At 50.6% G+C, this 18,554-nt stretch overlaps 1 protein-coding gene across 3 annotated transcripts in view; it reads left to right on the top strand.

The window, feature by feature from the left end:
- The first annotated feature begins 435 nt into the window (after positions 1-435).
- Positions 436-18,554, top strand: part of DGKH (diacylglycerol kinase eta) — a 115,531-nt gene continuing 97,412 nt past the window's right edge. For 2 of the 3 annotated variants that reach the window (XM_077344073.1, XM_077344071.1), the window contains exon 1: positions 437-820. In XM_077344073.1, the coding sequence (XP_077200188.1) occupies positions 665-820 (156 nt within the window). In that variant the 5' untranslated portion in view covers positions 437-664. Of the gene's footprint in view, positions 821-18,554 lie in introns of all 3 variants that reach the window. The other variant, XM_077344072.1, reaches the window with a different exon arrangement.

The raw sequence follows: 18,554 nt of genomic DNA, 5'->3' as shown, positions 1-18,554 counted from the left end.
GGCCCATGCGGAAGCCTCAGGGTCACTGAGTGCTGCTCAAGGTGCCAGCCTCCCCGGTGCCCTGGGGCGGCCCACTGGGGGCAAAGTAGGTTCTGCTGCTTCTGGGCGACAGGGGGGGGGCCTGACTCTCCCTCGAACTGTCCAGTGGGTGCCTTTTAAAATGAGCACCCTGCCCTTGCTTCCCTGCCCTCTGCTTGGCCGAAGGTCTCCGTGGGACTCGACGCTCCCGTCCTCCCGCCGGTCCTGCTCCGGGCCCCCCCCCTCCTCCTCGGGTTGCCAGCTCCTGGCGAGGCCTCATTGGGGCCGCGGCCATGGGCTCCCGGCCAAGGCAGGCGCAGCCCTGGGGCCAGCAGCTCTTCGGTCCCCGCTGGGAGGCGCCCCCCGCCCGCCCGCCCGGGTCCGAGGAGCTCCCGCCGGGAGCGAGGGGCTGGCCGTCCGTCCGTCCGTCCGTCCATCCGGCTCCCTCCCTGCCCGGGTGGCGGAGCCTGCTGGCGCCCCTCCTCGTCTCCGCCCCGGGAAGAGCAAAGCAGCGGGAGGCGGGAGGAGAGCAGGCAGGCAGGCAGGGAGGGAGGGAGCGGCCGCCGAGGCGAGGCGAGGGAAGGGAAGGCGGGCGGCCGGGCTGCTTCCTCCCTCCTGGTGGCGGCGCTGGGCCGGGTCCGGGGCGATGGCCGGGTCGGGGTCCGAGGCCGGCCTGGCGGAGGCGCAGCAGGAGGCGGCGTCGGGGGCGGCGGGCGAGGAGTCGTCGGACAGCGAGGCGGAGCACGAGGGGCCCCAGAAGCTCATCCGCAAAGTCTCCACCTCGGGCCAGATCCGCAGCAAGGTGGGCGGACCGACGGGCCCGGGAGGGCGGGAGGCCGGGGGGCGCCCTTCCCCTCCCCTCCCCTCCCCTCCGCTCCGCTCCGCCTGCCCTGCCCGGGGCTCGGCTTGGCGCGGCGCTCGCTCCGGGGCTCCGTGGGGCGGGCGGGCGGTGCGTGCCCGGAGGCTGAGTCGTCGTCGTCGGCCGCAGCGGTGTCGTGCCCCGGGCCGAGCGGAGGCGAGTGGAGGCGCGAGCGGCGGGCCAGGCAGGACGGGGCGGCCCCGCGGCAGGGCGCTCCTCTCCTCTCTCTCCTGTCTCCTCGCCGAGGCTCAGCCGCGCCGGCCTCCCAGGCAGGAAGAGCGAGCCGCCCCCCCCCCCGCCAGGGAGCCTCGGGGGCTCCGCCAGAGCCGGAGGGAGGCAGGCGGGCGGGCGGGCGGGCGGGCGGGGGGTGCGCGGCGGGGCGAAGGTGCCGCTTCTCGCTGCCCAAGCGCCGGTGCCGCCCCAGGCCCGACGGCCGGGCCGGGCTGGGCTGGGCTGGTGCCCGTGTGGTTGAGGCGGGCAAGCCTCGGTTGGGCTCGGCGTGGTCAGTCCCACCCTTGGCCTCATCTCCCTGAGAGGGTGGTTGTGAGGATAAAACCGGGCGGAGAAGAGTGCTGTAAAGGTACCTCGGGGGCCCAAAGAAGGTGGGATGTAAATGAAGTCAGTAATGAAGGACCGTTGACAACCGGGGGCAGATCAAAGTTAGAAGGAGGAGAGGCGGCCGGGAAAGGTGAGAGGGACGTGGTCTTTTGGTCTCCAAGCGGCCTGGCAGCCCTTCAGCCCCCTTGGCTCAAAACGGATGCAGCTCTGCTAGTTTGCTCCACTGATGTTTTATGGGAGAGCTTTACAGTCACAGGTTGTTCTTAAATAGAAATGTCAACATTTGAGCCCTTCTGAAAATAACAGGATAGAACAAACAGGACTTGTGATGGAAGAAACTTGTAAGGAAAGGGTTCACACCTTTTTAGTGGGGATGCCAGGAACTGAGTGTGCACACGCCACCCCTTTTAAACGGCTTTAACATAAGAGCCTCTTGTGGCGCAGGGTGGTAAGGCAGCCAACATGCAGTCTGAAAGCTCTGCCCAGGAGGCTGGGAGTTCAATCCCAGCAGCCGGCTCAAGGTTGACTCAGCCTTCCATCCTTCCGAGGTCGGTAAAATGAGTACCCAGCTTGCTGCTGGGGGGTAAACGGTAATGACTGGGGAAGGCACTGGCAAACCACCCCGTATTGAGTCTGCCATGAAAACGCTGGAGGGCGTCACCCCAAGGGTCAGACTCTTCATCTAGCTTGCACAGGGGGTACCTTTACCTTTAACATAAGTGGACCTCTGTTGAGACAAGTGGCTGGTGGACAGATCACCGTTTTGGACTATCAGTGATTAGTTCCTTGTTTTTTAATTGCAGAAGCCTTGATTAGTAATCGGATTTATAAAGGCAGCTATTGACATTCTGCCCCCTCCCCATTGTGACCCAGAGACAGAATCCAGGGCAGGGCTATGTAGGGGGCAGGGCTGATCTGCAAGAGGAGGGGTCCCGACAGGAAAGGAGCAGGCCATATTTTCTACTAGAACAGTGCCCCTGCATGGAAGACATAATATAGCTCTCCGATGCTCTGGTGGGGAAAAAAGTACAACTTTGCCTCCTCGGGCAGTGCTGCATGGAGCTGAAGGTGCCATCTGACATGGGGAGACCTGGCTGGGATCTCCCGAGGGTCTTACTATGTGTTTCTGGGTAGAGCATGCGGGTAAACATGTACCACATGCCTGCTCCATGGAGATCCTTGCAGAGGGTACCTCTGCTGCTCTGCAGTAGAACAGTTATATTTGAGTTGAGTAGCATCTGAGAGGCTGTTGAGATTTTGACTCTCAAAAGCTTATCCCCTGGAAGTCTGGTTGTCTTTAAGGGGTCCTTGCAATAGTACTATAGAGGTTCTCCCTCCACCCACCTGGCCTCTCTTACTATGGGCTATTTGCTGGTCCATTTTACTCATTGCTGTTGTGAACTCTGGTGCTTGTAGCAATTCCTGTGAAGTACAGAACAATATAAATGTCTATGCAAATTCTAGCAACAGATGTTCTCACGACAGAAGTATCTAAGTGACTCTGAAAATCCACATTTGTTAATGCTTTTTGGACAAATTCATTTTGTTTACCATGAGCTGTGTTGTGGGTTTAGCTCATCATAAAGGTGTGTGTGTGTGAGAGAGAGGGAGCAAGATAGAGCTTTGATGAAGTGTTTTGGTGAGAGAAAAATGACAAGCACTTTAGCATTTGGCACAGAATATGCTGTGGAGCTTTCTTCATCTATCTGTGTGAACATTAATAGCGAGCAACGGTTGCAGATCTCTGCCGTAATAGCAACACAGCTCAGTTTGATTTATCGGTGTCTGAGACTTATGTTGCTCAGCCAGTGCTCCGGCATCTCAGATCCAGGATCTAAAGTAGGCACAGAGACCTACTGGAGAATCTTAAGTTGTACTGAAGTTTCACACCGTAAAAAATAGGCCCTGGAGTCATGAAAGCAAGAAGCTGCCTTAGGCTGAATCCAGTCCTGTCTTGTCCACTCAGACTGCCAGCTGCTCTCCAGGTTTTTCACATCATTGATGGTCAGATGATGAGGGTTGAACTGGGGCCTCGTTTATCTGCAGATGCTGAGGATGTTTAACTGGGGACCTTCTGCATGCCAAGCGGGTGCTCTGCCACTAAGCCACAGCCTCTCCCTAAATGTTTGTTTTTGCATGATTCTGTTGTTTGACTGCAGATGCTGAGGGTTGAACTAGGGACCAAATTAGGACTAAGAAGACTGAGAAGAAATTATTAGAGAAAGAAACAGAAGGAAGTGGTTAGACAGAGGGTCCCTCAACAGCTTTTCTTAGTCAAAGACTAGACAGGACAAATTTGGATAAGTGTCTTTTGTACCTTTTGTGCCAATTACATACTGACATGTCGGCAAAAATTAAAGTGGGACCTTTCAGGATCTGTAACAAAGGATCTACCAATCAGAAGAGGAGTCAAGCAAGGACGTGTCCTGCCCCTTTGCTCTTTAATTTGTTTATTAATGACATAGTGCAGAGACTAGACAGCACACAATAGGCCAGCAGAAAATCTCAGTCCTGCTGTATGCAGATGATGTGGCCCTTTTCTCTCTAACCAGAGTCGGACTAAGTAGGCTGCTGGATAGATTGGGTGATCACTGTAGGGAGGAAGCTCTAACCGTTAACTATCAAAAAACAAAAGTTATTGTCTTTAAAAGAAAACCAAAAAGATCAACTTGGAGAAACAGGGCACCCAAATCAAGCAATGCCAATCATTTAAGTACTTAGGGGTGACATTCTCAGAGACCCTGTCATGGAATGCCCATTTAGCATCCCTAAAAGCCTTGGGGGCAACCATGAGATTTTACCATACAAATATTTTACCTCATGGGCCCAGCTGTCAAACTGTTTACAACTAAAATCATCCCCAGCTTACTGTATGGCATTGAAGTTTGGGGCAGGAAGGAGCAAGCACTCAGTGGCTTAGAATGCATTCAGAACACCTTCATGAGACATGTCTTAGCTCTTCCCAAAGGGGCCCCGGCTACCTTGATGAGGGCAGAGCTTGGACCTCCCTCTTTTAGAGCTTGCGTTCATCCAGCCCTGCTAAAATGGTGGAAGAAAAATATACTGTCTATACTACAAACTCTTTTAGAGCCTCTTGTGGCGCAGAGTGGTAAGGCAGTGACATGCTGTCTGAAGCTGTCTGCCCATGAGGCTGGGAGTTCAATCCCAGTAGCTGGCTCAAGGTTGACTCAGCCTTCCATCCTTCCGAGGTCGGTAAAATGAGTACCCAGCTTGCTGCTGGGGGGTAAACGGTCATGACTGGGGAAGGCACTGGCAAACCACCCCGTATTGAGTCCACCATGAAAACGCTGGAGGGCGTCACCCCAAGGGTCAGACATGACTCGGTGCTTGCACACCTTACCTTACAGCCTCTTTTAGCCGTGAGTGCTTTAACTCTGCCGCTTTCTGCCTTCATTGATTTCACGTTACATTGTCCCAGAAGACTTGTTAGCAGAACCAGGAAATAAGAAAGACCTAAGAGAGGATGCAAAATGGACAGATCTTTAATTGTGCAGTCCAGGTGTGCTCTGTGGTTTAAGACCCCTAAAAAAGATCTCAGCAGAGCCCTGATTCTGGGTAATATAAACGTGAGCAAGCTAAGGGTCGCGTTTTCAGCCCTGAGATTTCATTCAATGCCCTCTTCTGTTCTGACTGGGAGATATGCTCAAATTCCTCTTTTATGACGTCTCTGTATCTGTGGGAACCCAGCAGTTGAAGTTCTGCCACATTCTCTATTGGAATTGTCTGAGGTAGTATGCCTGCACATGAACGCTCACGCCTTTAATAAATCTTTGTTGGTCTTAAAGGTGCCCGATTGGACTCCAGTTTTGTTGACTTGCATCCTTGTTCTGCTCAAGCAGGACAGAGTAAACTCGCAGTCCTGAGAGAAGAGGGCAGATCCCCCCTGACAGATTAGCAATTTGTTAAATGGCAGGAAACCGAGGATTGAACAGGACTCACAGAGGAGAGATGTAAACAACTGTATTCAGTAGAGATTTGAACCAGAGATAATTTTGTTTAATGTGCTCATAAATGACATGGAATTAGGGAGAACACTGAAGTAGCTGGGTTGGCAGATGACACCACATTACTCAAAGTGATGAAAACAAAGGCAGATTGCAGAGAGCTGCAGAAGCATCTCGCCAGATTGCACGAGAGGGCGATGGTGTGGCAAAGGAGGGAGAACGCAAGTGAGTAGAAAGGGGTGCAGATCGGAGCAGAATCTCCCACTTTACTAGCGGGGTTTAAACTGGCAATAACTAGCCACGCAGGCAAGTTTGCTGTTGTGTTTATTGAGGAGCTTCAATAAAAATGATGGCTCATTGGACAGTAGAGAAAGCCCAAATTCCGTGCCAGAGATTGGTTGTTAGCAAAGAGAACGAAAAATAAAGCAGCCAGTTTCATAATGTCTTTGTACAAAATCCATGGATCAGGATGCTATGCACCCACAGGGGCAGATCTCAACATGGATTTTATAAAGCTGAAATATTTCAAAAGAATTGCAGACAAAATGATCAACAAGGTGGCTCACCTTCCCCATCAAGAAAACCTGTGGTGTTTGTTTAATTCTGGGAAAAGTCAACTCGAGGGAGGCATGATAGAAATATATAGAATCGCATGTGGTGTCCTGCAGTAATCTACAGGAGTTGGGTCCTTTAGCCGGGTCATTGAGCCTCGCCTGATGTGTCACAGGTGTCTGTAGACCCACCCCTTTTGGGGGGCCTTGAATAAGGAGCAAGTCGCCATAGTCCCTGCTTCTTTCTGCACACAGGGCTGAGAGGAGCAGCAGAACGGTGGGCATATTTGGCAGAGTATTCCACAATGGCTGTGACCCCGTGGCTTGATTCTCACTACAATTCACCTCCTGTCCCTGGCTATCTTGGTCTGCTTGCGACTGATGAAGTCCTAATTGTCTCCTGTTGCTTGCCTTGGATGTCCCCTGCTTGCAGCTCAGTGAGTCCTGGGTCTGGAAATGCTGAAGCACATAAGTATAAACAAACTGGATAGAGAGAACAGTTCAGCTGTCTTCCTGACTGGGTTGCAGTGTGTACTGTGCGGATAACACCCAGCCCTCCCTCCTGATGGATGACCGCCCTGGTTCTTCCCCAGAAGCATTAGCCACCTGCCTGGAAGCAGTGACGAGGTGGCTTAAGCAGAGTCATCTGAAGCTCAACCCTTCAAAGATGGAGGTCCTGTGGCTGGGCAGGAAGGTTCCAGGCGAGGGAGCACATCTGCCCAACCTGGAGGCCATGCCTGTTGAATTCCAGATCAGGCTTTAGGTCTTGGTAATTACCTTCAAGGCCATACGTGGTCTGGGCCCAGTGTACTTGAAGGACTGCCTCTCTGCCTATGCCCTTCAAAGAGCTCTGCGCTCCACCACCTCTGACTGGCTAGTAATCCCTGGCTCCAAGGAAGACTTGGGGTCAGAGCCTTCTCATACTTGGAGGTATGAGGTCCCAGAGGAGATCAGAGCTTCTCCACTAGGAATTTGGTTGAAGTCAACTGAACGTAAATAACAACCACTGGGCCCCGAACTGCCCTCCCTTGAACTGATGTGACAGATTGGACCAAACATGGACCGGTTAGGTAGTTCACTATGCTGAACCTTATTTCTCCATTTATTGTTATTCCTGTTACCTTTTCATTCATTATAATCTCTGAGTTTGAGTATTGTTCTGTTACGTTCTATGTGAATTGCCCTGAGCCTTAGGGGAGGGAGGTATACAAATGTAAATAAGTAAATACGTACGTACATACATACGTTGTTGTTGTTAGGTGCGAAGTCGTGTCCGACCCATCGCGACAATGATTCTCCAGGCCTTCCTGTCCTCTACCATTCCCCGGAGTCCATTTAAGTTTGCACCAACTGCTTCAGTGACTCCATCCAGCCACCTCATTCTCTGTCGTCCCCTTCTTCTTTTGCCCTCGATCGCTCACAGCATACATACAGTAATTAAAACAGACATAATCTGTTTTCGAAAGGAACCTTAGCAAAGCTCCCCAGTAACACTTTAGGTGGAAAAGCATTGAGCCCTGTGAGTGCAAACGGTCTGTGGAGAAGAGGGCTTGGCAAGTGATAGTCAGCATCACCCCATGCTCTATTCGGAGACCGAGAGTGTGAGGAGAACAAATTGCCACAACAGTCAGGGTGATTTTTTGAAATTCCTGATCAAGAGGATTTTGTTTAAGTAAATGCATTATGGAGTCTCATCCAGAGATAGGATGTAATCATAGTCAATGCCAATTTGTTTGAGTCCAGTCAGGTTAGTAGAGAACCATCTGGATTTAAAGGAGTCCCACATTAAACAGGACAGGAGACTATTTGATCTAACCCTAAAATGCGATTTTAGCCAATATTTAAAAGACGAAAGCCAGGCCTTGGTTTCAAGAAGATTATGGCTGATTTCAAGGCATAGGGAAGAATACAATTTGGAGATTCCCAGGATCTGCTGAAAGAAGGCAGACTGTAGTCTCTCTGAGCTTTTATTAAAAGCTGAGATCCACTGAGGGACATCATATCTGAGGGAGAACCTTAACATCAGAAACAGGACAGGTGGCTGGGACAAAGAAGAAATCATTTAAATGAGTAGTAGAGCGATTCGCTTGGGAAAGAATCCTGTTTCTGTGCTTGGTCCGTTGGAGAGTATATCGAAAGGTAATTCCCAAATATTTGACCCATTTGACCTGTTCAATTTGATGGACACTGACACGCCAGTTTGAGGGGAACCATTTCTTTGCTCTGCTATTTGCCTCTTACGAAAGGAAGTGGGATTAGTGGCATCTCTGAACTATCAGAGCACATGAGGTGCAGTGGTTAATTTCTCTGACCAGTTCAAATCCCCATTCTGGCCTTGGGTCAGTAACCACTGTGGTTGTTGTGAGGATTGAATGATGTGAGCCATTGTATAGATCAGTGGTAGTCAAACTGTGGCCCTCCAGATGTCCATGGACTACAATTCTCATGAGCCCCTGCCAGAAAATGCTGGCAGGGGCTCATGGAAATTGTAGTCCATGGACATCTGGAGGACCGCAGTTTGACTACCCCTGGTATAGATGGGCTGCGCAGACAGGGAGGGTGGGAAATGCCCCCACCCCCACCCCCTGTCCAGAGCAAAGGGGGCTTCCTGAACTGCCTAAGCCAGTATGGGGGTGTGGTTGACATGCCTGACTAGGATGTCGGAGACCCAGGTTTTAAACCTGTCTCTGCTGCAGTGGTTTTCTTGGAGACTGTGGGCTCGTTGCAAATTATCATACTGGCCTACCTCACAGGGTTGTTGTGAGGTTAAAATGCAGGAGGACCATATAAGCTGCTTTGGGGGCTGTGAGATTTGTTATAAGTCTGATGCTGGCTACGTTTGACCCAAAAAGGATGCTCATTCGTTCTGCTGCTTCATCTGTTATGGCTGCAACTCTTTTGGCAGGAATACAGAATGAGAATACTCATTTTGTAGTGGAACTACACTGAAATATCATGAACACAGAGAACTACAGGGGTGGCAGAAAGGGGGTCCTACAAATAAAATCCCAATAACCAGCTAAAATCTTTGTGACCGCAATCCCTTCCAAACAGCCCGAGGCATATCAAGGGGTATCTGGACCACCGCATCTTTTCTTCTACTCTAACCAATCCCTTCATTTCTGAGAACTTTCCTCTTTTTAACTCGGATGTACTTGTGTTAGATGTTTTTGTCAGCTCTCCCCTTCTACCTGCGTTGCATTAAATAGCGTGCTGGTCAGAGTTCCTTGGAGCAGGCCCGAGCCATGGGATCGAAATCTAGGGTTGTCTCTGCCCCCCCCCCATTGACGCTTTCAAGTATTACATTTGCTAGTGCATCAAAGAATAAATATTAAGCAAGGGGGGGATCACTTTAGAAAATGAATTACTCTAATCCTTATTAAAATTTTAGATTTGCTCATTAATTTTAATTATTTGCTTTCTGGTTCCTGATGCTTTTAAACTATTTTGCAGCTCTAAGGCCTGAAAGAATATGCCGAGAGGGTTCCATCCCTCCCTTTCTTTGGTACAGTTCCTTTTCCAGCGTTTGGTTTTTTCCTGCTCATTCTCTGACGGAGAGACTTCCCTTTTGCCCTGTCCAAATGGCTGGAGAAATTCTTGGTGATGTCAATTGGGCTGCATCCGTATTTCCCTGGATTTTATGCCATAGACATTGTTTACCTACAAAATTCTTTTCAACACAGGAAAATCCAGTTAAAATGAATCGTATCTTGCAACATCACTGCAATGTCCCATGGCATGTGGTCACAGTCATTGCATTTTTTGGATAAGCAAAGGGACAGAGGGATCCCTAAGGTCTGAATCCTTGGTTTTTGCCCGGTTTGTGGTCTGATGCAGCTGATGGTGGATAAGTTCATAAGCAAGGCTAGGTCTTCTAATGCTTGGTGCAGTGTTAAATCCATGGGTTCGGGAAGCAAGGGCATTGCGGGGTCATTTCAGCTCTTTATTGACCCCAGCTCATAGGTACAATAGAACTAAAACTGAACTGAGAAGCCCTCCCAAAACGTCAACATAAATACAAGTGAGAACAACAGGAGATTCCTGCTAGCACACTCCATTGGTTGGTTTCACTTTAAACTGATTGGATCTGGCAGATGGGATCCAGCCGAGCACTGGCCAGTTACAATTGCAGGATGTTACAGGATGCAGGCCAGTTACAATTACAGGAACTCACAACTACCTGCCCACCCACGGTGAGCCCAATCTCATGCCCAAGTGATCCCGCCCACCCAAAATCTCCAGAATCCATCCTGGCCTGGAGGGAATTCACCTACCATCCCACAGTGGCAATCAGCAATTCCCTGGGTGTGCAAGGAAGGGCCACGAGAGACAAACCCTGGCACATCCCTTCCTGCCCACCCACTCACAACCTGCCTAAGTCCATACAATCAGCATTTTAGGTTGGCAGGCAATATTTCTGGGCTGCAGGATGAAATGCTCCTGCAGGCGTGGAGGATCTCATCAAACTCGGCCGTCTCTATGTCAACTGGAGCGAGCAAGTCTTGTGCAAGGTTGAAGGTGGTGGCTTCCTGAGACCACCTGTGACGTCACTGGCCTTGAGGTCGCATTGGAGGCGCTTGATGTACGATGCCCATCCGGCTGGGCAGATGGGGTTGAAAGGCTTAAGGTGGCCCATGGTGTCCATGTCTTTCTCTGTGGTCAAGCCTTGTCTCTGGCCAGTGTGTCACCCACGTCAGTTGGTCCCTTCCCTGGAGCTTGGGCACCGGACAGATGGAGCGCTTTCAGCGGTTATTCCCCCCCCCCCCGGCAGGCAGGACTTCATGGCAGCGATTTCAGCGGTCGCTTGCCAGGGCTGCCTACCCAGCACTGCGGTCCCATCTTCATGGCCAGTGCTAAATGCTTGGGTTCAGGAAGTTTGGTTCATTTCAGCCCGTAGGTACAAGAGGCCCAGAACTGAACTGAATCCAGCTGTGCGTTGGCCAATCACAATTGCAGGATTACAATCCTTCCTCGGTCCTCAAACTCTGGTCCTCAGCAGATCCCCATGCACAACGTGCAGCATCATTTTTCATGGTCAAAATCTAAGCTGAGTATTCTGAAGGCAGGTATGTTTACCTGGGAATGAGACGTAAACCATAACAGTTGATGAGCTCTGTTTCTAGGCCAGGGTAATTTAGATGTTGTAAAAATATTTTTGTATCCTATATCTGTGGTCCGCAACCTTTTTCCGGTTGCGTCCCATTGCCAAGGGGTGGGGGGAGAGGGTGACCTGGGGGTGGCGCGCATGCGTGGCAGCCCTGTGCAAACGCGCATGCGTGGAGCTGCCGCGCATGCAAGTTTGCGCCCGCCGGCGTGCCAGCAGCCGCACTTCCCTCTCCCTGCCCCCCCCCTCAGTGAGAAGCTCACTGGGCCGCGAGCTAATTGGCCGCTTTGGCGGCAGATTTGCTCGTGGCCTGGTGAACTTCTTGCGAGGCTGGCGAGGCTCTTGCGGCCCGGCAGTGGGCCACAGACCAGGGGTTGATGACCCTATATAATAACATGTGCATGGTACTTCTCACGACTTGCCAGCCTTCTGATTGGCCCTCAGGAGGAGGGCCCTCCCTCTGCCACAGGCCTCCACCCTGCCTGCTCACCCACCCTCCTACCCACTTCCTATAGCACCGGAGATGCTGCAGGCTTCTGTGCAGCCTCCCTACCCCCCACAGCGCCAGGGCTGCCAAAGGGCTCCACCCCACCTGGCCGCCAGCCACCCCCCAGTTGAGTGGTGGCGCTTCCGGGACAGCGCCTCCCCCCCCAAGTCTCCTTTTGGGATTTGGTATGATGAGGCTGCCCCACTGGAATCTCTCTGGAGTTAATTCCTTAATTTGCCCGGGTTTAGGCTGGGAGGGGTGGTGGTTCCCTGAACCACCCTCCGTCTCCTACACATGATTGGAAAAGGGGAGCCCCAGAAAGGGAGGGAACATGGTGGTTGCCAAGCAGTTATGTCTCCAGGGGCACATCAGGCCATAGATTGTCCCCATGGTGGCCGGGCAGTGGGTAGCAGGAGACACAGAGGCATAGAAAGGTCAGTGGTGGCAGGGGTTGCCTGAGAGAGACGTGGCTCTTCTGGAGTGGGCAGGGTGGAAGAGGGTCTGCAGACTGGAGCAGGCCTGTCTGTCACAGAACCCCCCCCTGACTCCTGAGGTTTTCTCCCTGCCCCCCTTTAACAACATCCAACAATTAGAACAGGGGTAGTCCATGGACATCTGGAGGGCCGCAGTTTGACTACCCCTGAATTAGAAGAACAAAGGCATTTGTTTAAAAAGAAAGTTTCCAGAATTGTGGCAAGAGACCGCTTTATTTTTGAAGTGTTGCGTTTGATGCTTTATCACTAGATTAAACCCCCCAGAAACTTTTGTTGCAACTCTTGGCCTGGTTCTTTGGTCTGATGAATTCGTTGGGTGAGAACCACACACCCAATCCACGAACGGTTCTAGAGTTAAAGGGGGCTTCTTCATCCGACGTGGCCTCCCCATTTCTGGCTGCAGGAACCGTGAGGGGAGAAGCCTGAAGCTCCTTTTGCACCTGCAGCCCCAGTCTGGGGCTGGAACTGCGTGGAGGGATTGTGGACAACTTTCCACACTGCGAAAGCTGTCGGGATTTTGTGCCCCCTTGTCAGCCACGTAGCTTACTGTGCTCACATACCTGACGGGAGCCTGAAGACTCAGTGAACTGCAGAAATACCAGATGAAGCGACAAGAAGAGTAATCATCCCCTTTTCTTTTTGTGAACTGTAGCCAGAATTAGATTTAAAACAGATGTCATGTCCTGTCTTTCTCCCTACGGGGGACCCAAAGGAACTTTTAAAGTTAGGAACCCAAAGGTTGAGCTGCAAAAATAATTTACAATTTTTTCAAGTACTTATTCAATAAAGTGCACTAGTTAAACATATTAAAAACACGGTCATCGTAATTTTAAAACATCACATTTCTAACTGCACATGGAATAGACCAACAAAGAATGGACCAAGCACGTTTTGATCCCGAGGGGTCTTCTCCAGTGGTCAAATTATGGCGAGGTCAAATTATGGCGAGGAATGCACTCATGTATGAAATCAACATCAAAAGGCTTAAAAGGTAAAGGTACCCCCTGTGCAAGCACCGGGTCAAGTCTGACCCTTGGGGTGATGCCCTCTAGCATTTTCATGGCAGACTCAATACGGGGTGGTTTGCCAGTGCCTTCCCCAGTCATTACCGTTTACCCCCCAGCAAGCAAGCTGGGTACTCATTTTACCGACCTCGGATGGAAGGCTGAGTCAGCCTTGAGCCAGCTGCTGGGATTGAACTCCCAGCCTCATGGGCAAAGCTTTCAGACTGCTGCCTTACCACTCTGCGCCACAAAAAGGCTTGCTGGGTGCCAAAGAAAAATCTGTTAGGTGCTTCTCCAAATAGTCGTTCTAGTGTAAAGGCATCTGATTTCGAGCCCACCCTCCAAAATAGGCACTTCCAGAGGCCCCACTGTTGCCCAGCTCTCAAGCACCAGTGCATTCCCACGTGGGTCAGAAAGAGGTTTGTCTGGTTAGGCTGGGTTTTGGTTTCCCTTTTTGGTTTTTCATTGACGCAGAGGAACTCACCTCTCCTCTCCTATCTCCCCCCCCCCCAACAACACTGTGGGGTGGGTAAGAGTGAGAATGTGTGCTTGGCCCCTGGTCACCTAGCCAGCTGCTTCCGCCACAGCATCACGCTTGGTCTGACTGCTTGCAGAAGTCCTTGTCTGGTAAAGGAGAAGGTGTTTCTCGCCCTCCCTGTTAAGGATCCCAAGAGGCTGGTGTTCTCTTCCCTTCCGTGCAGCCCTGCCTGGTGAGTCTGGCGGAGAGTGTGGCCAGGCTAAGGGCACTCCTCAAGCTTCCATGGCAGGGGTTGGACTCTGACTTGGGCCTCATGGATCCCGGCTGGGTCACCCCCATGTCCCACAGGCTGTGATAGCACAGGGATGTGCTTAACCCTTTTTGTTTTGACACAGATCGGGTATTTTCCACTCTCCTGGGCTAAGCTGCCTTAGCTGGGAGGGGGGGGGGGGGGAGGTCAACATGACCATATATGGTCATATCACCCAATAAATGTTTTAACACCTTTAAAAAATATATATCAAAAATTAATTAACCCCCACACATTCAGCAAACCCTTCCAGGGCCACCAAGAAACCTCAGATTTCCTCAACCCCCTCTTGACTGAACTGAGGCTATCCTGCATTAGTCACCTCGTGAGAAGTCAAGAGGCCCCGGGGAAGCCACAATGTTTGGAAAGTCAGAAGTGACCTGACAGCACTGAACACAGACACGGAACGGAATTAAGCAGGACAGAGGAGTTCCCAGTGAGATGTTCAAATTAAACTAATTCTGAGTTATTGGTGCAAGAGGCAGCTTTGCGTCGTGAAGGCAGCTTCTGTGCTTGTGGGGAATGCCGGCATTGCTAGAGAATGAAGAAAATGTAGGCCAGGAGGTTTTGGTGCCCTTTTGGGGACATCACACCTCCCCCCATCATCCTGAAAGCGGCGCCGAATGTGATTTTCGGGTGACTTATACCTGCTCCAGACAGACGGACAAACAGGCAAAATCTAGTATTATTATCAAGTCTAGATATTAAGCCCGCTGTGGGCAAAATACAGCGGGGGCTAGCATGGTGGGTGGGTTGAGGGATGGGGTGAAGGAAGGAGGAAAAGGAGACAGAAAGACAGAAAGAAAGGGAGGAAGATAGAGACAGAAGAAGAGGGAGAGAAACAGGTAGCCAGAAAGAGGCAGAATAAAGAGAGAGAGGAAGGAAGAAAGGGAAGGACAAAGGGAATGCTGGGAGGAAGGCAGGAACAGAGTCAGGTAGGTGGCCTGGAAGGGGATTTTGCAGCTTACTACCGGGCCCAGGGGTAGGCTCGGCTGCCCCTGGGCCCGGCAGAAGGCTCGGGATGGTGGCGGCAGGCTTAGCGGCCTTCTGCCGGGCCCAGGGACAGGCTCAGCTGCCCCAGAGCCTGGCAGAAGGCTCCGGACTGCGGCGGCTGCTTGGACCTGAGTGACAATCGGCTTTGCGGCTCCTGATTGGGCCCTCCGAGTTTTCATCCCGGACAGAGGCCGCCCTATCTCCTCCCCTTTAGCCCTTACTGCTTTATTTTATCCACCCCGCAGGAGCGGTTAAAGATAGCTTTATTAAAGACCAAGTGTTTAATGAATTATTCACTGATTCTTTACTCGCTCTGCATTATTTTACAGTGATTATATTTAGACGTTAAAAGCGTTGTTTATTTTAAGGCGGTGGTATTTATTTTGCGAGTCACAGAGAGCCACGTTTACAGTCCTCCCCCGACCAAAAGAGCCACGTTTACCTCTGTCTGTGGAAGGAGGAGGCCTGGCACCTCAGGGAGGTTTTGCCTTTTGGATCCCACCACTGGCAGCTGTTTCAAGGGGCACCACAGTCAGCAGCTGTCCAGGGCATTGACTAGTTTCTGGAAGCACGGGGGGGGGGGGTTCCCTCGCTGGGAATGGCACTCAGAGAAGCCGCCACTGTCCCCTCTGCCACGGAGTTTGAGGGACTGGCTCAGAGCTTGTTTGGGTGGGTTCTCTGCTGGTGGCCTCTTGTGACCAGCAAAGGGCTTTATCATCAGGCAAATGGTTTAGTTGCTCAGAGATGTTTTTTAATTTGGCTTATTAAACTTCCCAGAGTGAAGGTAAGGTTTTACTAAAACAGGCTGAGGTAAGATTTTACGTAAATAGATCAGGTTTGATGGGCGGCTAAGAATAAAGAGCGAAAGATGCTTATCACGTTATCTCGGACCATGATTGGGAAGTGCAGGGTAAACATGCTGGCCTTGCTTTGGCACTGTTTAAACAGCTAGCAGACACACGTTTGCAAATTGGGATAACAGTCCATGACTTGTATTTGGTAAATGTTTTGCATGTTCAGTGCAAGAAGATATTTTTAGCTGTTCTGTTACTGTTAATCGTAACTGTAGACTGGCGTGGGGTGGTGTCTTTGCAAGTGGATTTATCCATTAGTAGAAAACTTAATGTGCATATCCCAGTACTCCGTAGAAGTGTGCGTTGGTGGGATTATATTGTATAGAAATGCAGCAATCAATTTATCTAATTGTCAATATGCTATGGATATGGAAATCCAGAGACTGGAGACATGAACAGAAGAGAGAAAGAAAAATAGTGTGGGGAAGGAGACACAGGGGAAAATAAATTCATGATAGCCAGACTTTCACTAGTGGAACACATACCTCTCTCTCATACATACATACACACTCCTTCTCTCCATTCTGCCCTGCCCTCGTACCCCTTACCACCCGCTTCCCTGACCTACTTCCTGGTCCCTCCCCCTTCCCCAAGACTCACACCCAGACCCCCTCCCCCCTCCCTCATGGAGAGAATGATCATTAATTACTTACTGTGAATGGTCCTTCTCCTGCAAGATTAGGAGGACATCTCATACTTCCCAGATCTTTGGCACCTGTCTGTATATACCGTATTTGCCGGCGTATAAGACGACTCCCCCCCCCCCCCAACATTTCCACTCAAAATATAGAGTTTGTTGCATTACATTACAGTACTATGGGCCACTATGTCTATCCCAACTGAAGTGCACCCGGCGTATAGGACGACCCCCCCACTTGGAGGCATGTTTTTCAGGGGGGGAAAGTAGTCTTATACGCCAGCAAATACTGTACATACAATAAAAACACAAAAGCTGATGAGGAGAGAAAGAGAGACTCTGACTGCACATGTATGGAGAGATTGTATACATCTCAGGATAGGAGAGATAGAGGAGAGTCAGCATACTAACATAACCATACACTGTTTTCTCTGTAGTTAGTTGGGGGTTCCTAGGTACTTGTTTTGTTATTGTTACCTTTACAAGTTAAGAGTTTTCTTCAAAAGAACATTAGTTTCCAAGGCTTGAGTGCTTCCCACCACAGAGGAAACAGGACGTTGAATTTTGTCCTGCCTCTCAGAATCTGTGGCATGAAGCACCCACTGTGACGTCCTCCTGATCTCACAGAAGGAGGACCATTCATGGTGAGTAATCATTGGTCGATTTCCAACTTCCTGTCTCCCGTGGTGGTGGTAGAGTGTGTGAAAATTTTCACGTTACCATTCTAAACTGGATATTATTTGTTGCTGGCCTGATTTTGAGTAAAACGATAAGTAAAACGATGGGGGTTTCCTTCCATTCATGGGCTGCCTTTGAAGGGCTGTTGTCATTTCAAAAAGTGCTGCCTTTTCACAGTGCAAGCTTTCTTAGTGTTTCTTCTACGTTCTGAGTTGAATGCTATAGCACTTAACCAGTGCTAAATCTAAGTGCTATAGCGGCACCATTGAGATGTCTTGACTCCAATTACAGCGTTGAGTCAGTGGAGTCCAGGCATCTCAATGGACCGTTATCCTGGTTTAGCGCTATAGCACTCAACTCAGAATGTTAAAAAAAAGGTCACAAAAAGCAGTATTGCAGGAAGCATGATGGACACCGTAGTGATTCAGAAGCAGTGAAAACGGAAGGAAGCCATGTCCCTCCAAAGTGTCACAACCACAAACGGGTTTGTATGAATGTTTAAATAAATTCCGTTAGCCACTGGTTACTAGAACGGCCATGGGGGAAATCCATTAGTAACCAGTTACTAAAACGAAATCCAAAGGGAGTTTGAAAACGGCTCGTGTGTGAATACGGACTGTCCATTTCCTGTCTCAGACTGACAAGCAGGATTTGAAGGAGCTCAGCTCCTAGCCTGCGTGTCACATTCCTTTCTCTTCACTGAGATGTGGGTCCCTCACAAGAAGAGAGGAAGGATAGCTGCCAGCACTGGCCGAGGCAGTGGACAAATGGCATCAGCAGCCTTCTCAGCTGAACGGCTTTGCTGCAGGATCTGCTGAAGCCCAAGTGAAGAGGGGACTTGCCCCACGGACGGGCTTTAGGCCAGATTCAGTCAGTGTCGCTTCAGAGACGCAGGACTTTAGCGGAAAGAGCACGAAGGAAGGTTTGCTGCCAGATATCCCGTGGGCGGCTGTGGGGGAACCAACTGGGATGTGTACAGGAACTGCTTACACAGTAGGCAGTGTTGTCAGTAGGGTCTGGAATAGTCAGTTGCTTTGTACCCATGTTTGAGGCCGTTGGTGCAGACAGTGAAAACTGCACACCCTGAAGAGAGAATCTCAGGGCTTTCTTAGTCAATGGGAGGGAAGAATTAGGCATCAAATTAGATCAGATCAGACCTTAGGGATCACTTTAGAGACGTGTCAGGGGGAATTGGGTCCCACAGAGCATTCAGGAATCCAATTGGATCCATAAGTCTCCGTGGGCTAAAATCTGCTTGGTGTCCAGATGAGGTTGGGAGTGGTAGCTTTAGCTGAGCCTTCAGTGCGTAATGGTCTGACTATTGCACGGCAGTTGCCATGACCAGATACATGTTCAAACCCATGCCAAAAATGGAGTCTAGGGTATGGCCTGCCTGATGGATAGGGCTAACAACACATGTTCAGAACCCTAGTGTCGCCATGGCTGACACCAGTTCCAACCCGTTTATGGAGGATGGTAGCTCAGCATGGACGTTACAGTCTCCCAGGGCTCTTGATGGCCCTGGACAAAACGAACCATCTTAGAGATGGTACTATCTATTGAC

Source organism: Paroedura picta, chromosome 6, assembly GCF_049243985.1.
Source record: "Paroedura picta isolate Pp20150507F chromosome 6, Ppicta_v3.0, whole genome shotgun sequence".
NCBI classification, from domain to species: Eukaryota; Metazoa; Chordata; class Lepidosauria; order Squamata; family Gekkonidae; genus Paroedura; species Paroedura picta.
Note: the sequence above shows the minus strand (reverse complement) of the source record. Positions and strands in the feature narration are given on the sequence as shown.